General features: G+C 38.6%; 1 protein-coding gene across 2 annotated transcripts in view; it reads right to left on the bottom strand.

Annotated features, from left to right (window-relative positions):
• Nucleotides 1-1,616: 1,616 nt before the first annotated feature.
• The window catches only part of COL1A2 (collagen type I alpha 2 chain), a 38,447-nt gene continuing 31,799 nt past the window's right edge, over nt 1,617-8,264 (bottom strand). For both annotated transcript variants that reach the window (XM_009085961.4, XM_050971493.1), the window contains 10 exons: nt 7,556-7,609; nt 7,340-7,447; nt 7,077-7,130; nt 6,659-6,766; nt 5,987-6,040; nt 5,748-5,855; nt 5,107-5,353; nt 4,525-4,718; nt 2,628-2,870; nt 1,617-2,037 (listed from right to left, as the gene is read on the bottom strand). In XM_009085961.4, the coding sequence (XP_009084209.1) occupies nt 1,891-2,037; nt 2,628-2,870; nt 4,525-4,718; nt 5,107-5,353; nt 5,748-5,855; nt 5,987-6,040; nt 6,659-6,766; nt 7,077-7,130; nt 7,340-7,447; nt 7,556-7,609 (1,317 nt within the window). In that variant the 3' untranslated portion in view covers nt 1,617-1,890. The remainder of the gene's footprint in view (nt 2,038-2,627; nt 2,871-4,524; nt 4,719-5,106; nt 5,354-5,747; nt 5,856-5,986; nt 6,041-6,658; nt 6,767-7,076; nt 7,131-7,339; nt 7,448-7,555; nt 7,610-8,264) is intronic.

The following is an 8,264-nucleotide window of genomic DNA, read 5'->3' as shown; positions in this document are numbered from 1 at the left end:
TTATAATAATAATAATAATATTTTAAGAATCATCATGGTCCAATGAGTAAATGCAGGTATTTACCTACAGTATATTGTACTCAGTGAAGAAAAAATGAGTTATATTTCATAATGGAAATTCCCATTTTTACTAATTCAGCACACAGCTGCAGCCACATAGCAGCTGCACCCAAGTTCATGTTCTGATATTTGCCCTATTTTCCTTAATCAGTTCATTGAAAGCAGGAACAAAAAAATAATCTTTAGAAACAGATTTTAGTGCTTATTCCCCCTTGCACCATTTGGAGCTGCCTTCAGACTTTCAGCTGCTAATCTTTGGAGTGGAGCTTTCTTCAGGTAACAGTGACTTTATTCTGGATATTTTCTTCATGCCACTCTTTGGGGGTTCTGTCTGTCCATCTCACCTCTTGCCTTACATGCTTTTGCTGTTTTCTTCATGGTCCTCTGTGGGTTCTCTCAAGCACCTTCCCAACTACAAAAACAGGGCTGTTAGAATTGCAGTTCATTTAGGGCTTTCAGCAGTCTTCTAAATGGTCTCAGAGTAGAAGTCTTTGCTTCTCGTGGTGGTTTGTGTGACAGTAAATTATTAAGGTTAGCAAAACCATATGATTATGTGTCCCATACACAACTGAACAATCTGTAAGGCCTTAACACTGACCTTCCTGACAAAACAAAATTTGAGATTCTTGGCATAGACTTCTGCACATCCTTTCTAAAGTGCACAGGCACAGTTCTGCTGGTTACAGCCCAGCATCAGCCAGCACAGCTCTATCAACAGGCAGGAGCTTTCTGTCCTCAAGTGAAAGAGAGAAGCTTCATTTCCTTTCACCTTTAAGTGAGACGATGATCCTTCTTGCAGCCATTAATCCTACTAACTAGTTGGAAAACAGGATGGAATTATTTCTGCTCCTGAACTTCTCGTACTATGAGGCACTGAGTTGCTTGAGAACTTCTCAAAAGTTAGTGTTGAAATGAAGAGTCATGAAGACAATCACATGCTTAAGAGAGTTGTAGGAAACATTTTGAGGCTTTAAGAAAATGTTTTGTAGTAATGTGCTAAAATCTTGGTCTGAAAATCTCCAATGCATCTAAGCAAGTAATTAATTAAATAGTTTCTTTTGGAACACTGGACATGCTTTATTTCATTTTTCCACAATTTATTTAAACATCTCACATATACAAAATACATTTTCTTTCTTTTTTGAGAAATGATGACCTTTTTTTTTTTTTTTTTACCCATAGTAGAAGATTGAAATGAAATTTGAAAGTGGGAACACCTGATTTTGGAGGAAGAAGACAAAGAGGAAGAAAAATTATCCACATGCTTAACCTGTGGGTGAGACAGGACATCTAAGTTTTAAGACAGACTTCAAAGAAACAGAGAAGCAATACTTTAAATGCTACTAGCACCATCAAAGTTCAAGTATTGGAAAGATACTCTGTAATTATGCAATTAGCACCACTGTATTATGAGTGGAATTGAAAGTACCTCAGATCATATGGAGAAGTTCCTACAAAAGATGTAGATCACTTTTGATTTAGTGTATGAGGTAGTTTAAACCTTTGGAAGTCATGGATTTAAACTTCCTCAGTGGAAGATATTCAAAGGCCACAAGTGGTGCAAACTTTCATGACTTTTTATTTTGTTTTTTTTTCTTTACAAAGGTTGACATTTCCCAAAACAAGGTGTTAAATCTTGAAAGATTTCCAAGTCCATTTGGGGCTGTATTAAATTTCATTGCACAATGCTCCAATCAATTCTTCTCCTTCTCTTTCGCCCAGAGTTTAAGCAAGTAGATGAACAGAAGAAATGGAAGGAGTCAGCTTTCATTATAAAAAGAAATGACAAGAGAATAATTTGGGAGAGGCTTTAAGTTAATTTTAGTTCATTCATTTAAAACAGACTGGGCCAATGTCCAAACCGAATTCTTGGTCAGCGCCGCCAATATCCAAAGGTGCAATGTCAAGGATGGGCAAGCGGGATGGCTTATTTGTTCTGTATTCAATGATTGTTTTGCCCCATTCGTTGTTCTTTCTCTGTAAGAGAAGATTCATTGCAGTTGTTATTGCATTGTTCACAGTATTAAGAATTGTTTCACCTGAATGGGTGAAACAATTCCTGAAATAATTTCACATCAATTTTGCTTGTATTGCTTGCAAATCAGATACCCACATCCAACTATTTAGATTTCCAATAAAGAGAAAATATTTACTTGAATCTTCTGTAGGCCAATGTGATGCTGTATGCAAGCTACCATATTATTCAAAATTATGTTAAATCCTAAGAGAACTCTGCCTGATTGTTTCAGGACTTAAAGATCCTGCCCCTTCTACAGCATGTGCATTGTTTTCTTATCTATCTTCTGTTTACATAGAATTTGAATCTGGTCCCTCTGAAAACTCTTTTTTGGCCACATGTACAGTACAAGGTAGGATTTTTTTTGTAACCTCTTCCTTCCCACTTGTTAAGGACCTGCCATGGTTGGGTTTGTAGGCTATGTATCTTCACCAGGCAAAATTTTGCTGGTTTGACCAATAATCTAATTCTGAATTAAAGCACAACTCTATCCCTAACCATATGCTTAGGCCTGGACAGTCACCATGCCTGTGGTTTCTGTGTTACTTACAGAGCAGCCATCCTCAAGAACACTGAAAGTGAATCTGCTGTTGCCTTCAGCTCGTAGTTCAACGTCGTTGGATCCTTGCAGCACAACAGCCTTTTTCAGGTTGCCAGTTTCTGCATCCATGTAGGCAATGCTGTTCTTGCAGTGGTAGGTGATGTTCTGGGAGGCGTGGTTGGCCAGCAGACGCATGAAGGCGAGCTGGGTGGCCATATCCTTGGAGGTCACTCCTTCACTGTTGTATTCAAACTGAAAAACAGAGAGGAACCCAGTCAGTTGTATTGTGGGGGAAAGGAGGATGCTCGTAATGAAAATCAGTGATAGCTGCTCTGGTGTCCTGGTTTCAGCTAGGGTAGAGTTAATTTCTTCTCAGTTGCTGATACAGTGCTGTGTTTTGGATTTGGAATGAGAATGGAGTTGAAAACACACTGATGTTTCGGATTTTTTTTAAGTCAGAGACACTTTTTTTGTTTTGTTTTGTTTGGTTTTGTGTCTCATGCTCTGCCAAGTGAGGAAGTGTGCAAAAGAAAATGGCAAGGAGCATAGCTGGGACAGGTGACCTGGGCTGACCAAAGGGATAGTCAACACCATAAAAAATAATGCTTAGTATATAAACTGGGATGAAGTAACCCAAAAAGGCAGCCAATCTGGGTCCAGGAAGCAGGGTCGTCTGGCACCAGTCAGCAGGTGGTTGGCAATGACATTTTGCATCACATGTTGTTTTCTTTTTTACTATCATTACTATTTACCATTGTTACTATATTTTATTTTCAAATATTAAACCGTTTTTATCTCAACAAGCCAGTTTTACCTTGATTCTCCTCCCCTTTCTACTAGGGTGTATTGGTGGGAAGAGAAAGGGAGTTGAGCAAGTGGCAATGTTACCTATTTCTATCTGAGCTTAAACCATGACAGCTAGGAGATTTAAAAAAAAATAATCACCAGTCTGCAATCACTTTTCTATTGCCACTCCAGAGCTAAAGAGCATGAACTAAAAGTAGTAGGAGGTAGACTGGCAACCACGAGTGGATGTAGTTGAATTGCAGAGTTCTGTTCCAAGGTATGGTGTTAGCAGTTTATATGGATTCAGAGACAAGATCAGATAAGTTCAAGGAAGACAATCTACTGTTCCTACAGCTACACAAACAATGCCTGTCTCAATAAAACTGTGAAACCTTTTTTGATAGAGTTTTGAAACTTTTTTTAATGCACTAGTGTCTGTGGATGGTACAAATGTTTTCTTCACTCTTGTATTCTTTTTACAGCATCTACTTTTAGCCACTCTAAGAAACAGGACCCTAGACTGTTCTGATCCAATGTGATTAAATCTCATCTTAGATACTTCATCACAATATCAGCTCCATTTCATTTAAGAATTAGGTAATTAAATCTCCTTAGCTTTAAAAAAGTGATGTATTTGCAATATGCTGGGACAGTGTCTAACATGCAAGAGGTAGTTCTTGTTTTCACTTACACCAACAATTCTGAATGTTATGGTGGCATGCACTCAGAATCTGTGAAGTGTAATTCCTATTTCCAGGAATAGTGTTGTATAAAAACATCAATTAAAAAGATTGATGTTTTTCTTAATTTTTCAGACATTTTCTGGAATATCTTTATATGTACCATATTCCAGTCCAGGCTTCCCTTAGCAATAACCATTAGTCAGGCTGAATTGATCCTTTGCAGACATCAAGAAAAGTTAGAACAATACAGGGAAGTACTTTTAACAAACTGATCTAAATCAGAATCAGAGCTCTATGCCCTTGAGAAAAAAGGTAGCTGGCTTTTTCATATTTCTCCCCAAAGAACTTAATTTATCTGCTTGCTTCTGAGAGTCAGTGAATTGAGAACTCTTCAGACAGTGCTGAAGGAAGCAACCACCCTGCCATACATCACTTACCTGGCTGCCACCATTGATAGTTTCACCAAACCATATGTGCTGCTTCTTGTCCTTGGGATTCTTGTTGATATACCAGTTCTTAGCAGGAATATTGTCAGGGTTGGCATAGATGCAAGTCTCACCATTGGAAAAATCACAGTATGCTCTAATGGCATCTGCAGTGCAGCCTTGGTTGGGGTCAATCCAGTAGAAGCCTGCCATTGAGGGAAGAAATGTAAATCATGGTTCACTCAGCATAAACTTTGCATGCAGTTCATATTCACTTGTCTGATATAGGAATTCAGGCCATAAATATCACAGCTAGGGGCAGTGGGATACAGGTATTTTTGATTGTTAATATATAAGAAACTGTATTTAAAAGCAAGGGTTAAATATTTTTGCATTATTTTGGAAAATTATTGCAATAACATGCAACAATATCTACAAAGAGCTTTTCAGGATGTAACTGTAGCTATTTTCATTGGAGGCAGAAAGAACTTCTTCATTGTCATTTAGCATTTTTGCCACGTGGCCAAGGATACCTTTCTCTGAAGAATGCTAATGCCCTGAGCCAGAACGGGCAAACATCTGGCACTAACATACCGCTGCTCCATTCTGGGTGGCTAAGTCTGAGGTCACGGCAGGTGCGAGCTGGGTTCTTTCTGGAGCCTTCTGGGGTCAGCAGGGTCTCAATTTGGTTGTTCAGTGTTTTCAGAGTGGCATCAACTTCATAATCCTTGGGTCTGAGAGAAGGCTGATCAGCCCGGTAGTATTCTGCATCAAAGCCAACTTCATATCCACCACCATTGGGACCAGGGGGGCCAGGGGGACCAGGAGGGCCAGGGGGACCCTGAAGTTTTTCAAAAGTAGAAGAAGAAAGCATTCTGTTAGAGATATGGTGTTTTTAATGAAATGCTTCCACACATGCATAGTCCTGGTTAACTCCTGGCACCCTCAACTCTAATTGGAGGCAGCACCCTGTGGTGACTGCTATGGGTTGAAGCAGTGGAAGATGCACAAAGAAAATGTGGTAGTCCTGCACTGTGTATTTGCACTCTGGCCATAAGGAGTGAAAAAAACTTTTCAGTTCAGGTCTATTAAACATTTCCCTAATATTACATATCTTTTTTAAGAAATAAAAGCATGTGCATTATTAAACTGCTAGGCTTCTGAAGTGACATAATCACTAGGCTTATAGTATAACATAAATGTGTTAAATCAACCAAAAAAAAGTTTATACTCACAGCAGGACCTTGGCTACCATGAGAGCCACGCACACCAGCAGGGCCAATAGGTCCAGGGAGACCATTGCGACCATCTTTACCAGGAGGACCAGAAGGACCAGGTGGACCCTAAATGGAAATTTCAACAGTTTAAATGACAGTAAAAATGCTACAAATAGGGATTCATATAGATGGGAGCATACATATATATCGCACAAAGAGAATGGGAGTTATTTGAATATATTCTGAAATTCACTTACCCTTGGGCCTGCAGGGCCAATGTTACCAGGAGGACCTTGATCACCATGTTGGCCCTATTGGGAAAGATACACAGTCATCAAAAAAAGAGCAGTGGAACATGTTTGTGTTTGCTTGATTCAAGAGGGAAATATATGTAATGTGTATGTGGGTTCAGAGAATGGGAATCTAGGGCTTATTAGTGGAGTTAGGGCATAAAATGCTTGTTTTGGGGAGAGAGTAGGGAGGGTAAAATTCTTTATATTGTTCCTTCTGATCTTCAGAGAAGGTTTTAAAAGAAAAGTCAGAATTCCTAAAGTTGATACCCAAATTTAAAGGGAAGAAAATCCACAAATTACTTCAGCTTTTCTGAGATAAAAATCGTACAGTTTTTGGCCAAAATAAGAAATAATACTACAACAAAGGCAGAAGATTTTTTAATTCTTTGTTAGCCAAATGCAATTGAGCTTCAAGGGAACTAATGGTAGTCACAGTCTAGTACCAATACCAGAATCTTCAAATTTGTACAAAAACCATTGAATGTTAGAGACTATGACTCTTCATTTGAAAGTTGCTGCAGAGTGGAGTAAGTGCTATTAACATACTGTATTGTGCATATGTAATTCCTTGCTAGTGTGACCTTTTTTTGGTTTTTTTGCTCATTATATTCAAAACCTTGAAAATCATTTACTTACAGCAAGACCAGGAAGACCCTGCAATCCATTGTGTCCCTTCAAGCCAGGCAGACCTCTAGGACCCTTATCACCAGGAACACCTTTCTCACCACGTGGACCTTGTGGGCCCTAGGAAGGGATATAGGTGTCAAAGGAAAAATTAGAAGGCTTCAAACAACATACTCCTGTCAAAGCCAGAATTAAGTGTAAACATTCCACATTAAGTCATATCCCAGTGTACACACCCAGGAAGAGTGCAAATCCTAAAAGCTTCAGGACTGATCCCACAAAAGAGAATTGAGATTCTAAGTTCCTAAATATTTTCAGGTCCTTAAGCATTATTGTTTGGGCCCCTTGACCACGGTTATGAGTCCTTATCAATAAAGCATGTTTTCTTTTCTTGCATCAATGTGGTAATGTATTTAAAAATCAGACTTACAGCAAGACCTCTTGGACCAAAAGCACCAGCAGGACCAACAGCACCAGCAGGGCCCTGAAACAAGAACAGAGAATACATGTCACTGCTGTATATTGTTCTAATGAGGGTTTCATGCTCACACATCTCTGGAGAAAGTGAAGCAATTATCTATACATTGTAGAGGTGGGATGTACTTTGTATATATGTACATATTATAGACAAGTCTTAGTCCTCTTAGACCCTAATCCAGAAAGTTAAGGTATATCATCATATCATCAACTTACAGGTTCACCACGGTTTCCAGGCTTTCCAGAAGGACCAACTTGGCCATGAGGACCAGGAGCACCCAGAGCACCACTGGGACCAGGATTACCAGGAGCACCACGCTCACCCTGGAAACAAAGGAATGCAACAGGAGACACATTGTGTTATTACTGACTTAACACATATTGGAATATTTCTTCCATGACAATGAAAAAAAAGAGAAAGAAACACGTTACCTTGAAGCCAGGAGCACCATCACGGCCTGGAGGACCATCATTACCAGGATTGCCCTATTAAAATACCATGAAAAAAATTACTAAATTCCATCACCTTTCATATCACACAGAACTGTGTCTCAGTCTAATTGCTTACAGTGAGAGTAAGAGGATATTGAGATAGAATAGTATAAATCTTAAAGAGAAAAAACCTCTTCCTTATACATGTCATTCTCAAATGCCTTAAATATACTAATGCTCTCAGAAAATGAAAATGGTCTTCAAATATTTTAGGTTCAGTAAAGGAAAAAATTATTGGGCTTTGCAACATTTCTTTAAATGAAAAAGCTAGGACAATTGTGGTCTTGACTAGCTTGCACTCTTTTAAAACTGAGACTTTCTTTTTAGATGAAAAATGCCAGTGGAGGGAAAAGAACCTAAACAATAGCCACAGATAAATCACTTTGTGTGGTACTTCACAAGGTTAAATGGTTTCCTTTGTGAATATTAATTTCACTTCAGTACTTAGGCTGTGTCCAATGAAACCCATTTTCATTTAGAAAATTCCAGTGAAACAAAGTTTGGAATTTTTAAATTACTATTCTCTGTTCTCCTTGAAATTCTGCAAAGTCTCTGCAGGATTTTTATTCATAATGTAATAACTATGTTTCAGGTTATCAAATAAACTTCCCTGATAAGGCTGCAGTTTTTATACTTTATTGAGATATGT

Source organism: Serinus canaria, chromosome 2 (genome assembly GCF_022539315.1).
Source record: "Serinus canaria isolate serCan28SL12 chromosome 2, serCan2020, whole genome shotgun sequence".
Classification (NCBI taxonomy): Eukaryota; Metazoa; Chordata; class Aves; order Passeriformes; family Fringillidae; genus Serinus; species Serinus canaria.
The sequence above is the reverse complement of the archived record's forward strand: the minus strand, read 5'-3'. Positions and strand labels throughout refer to the sequence as shown.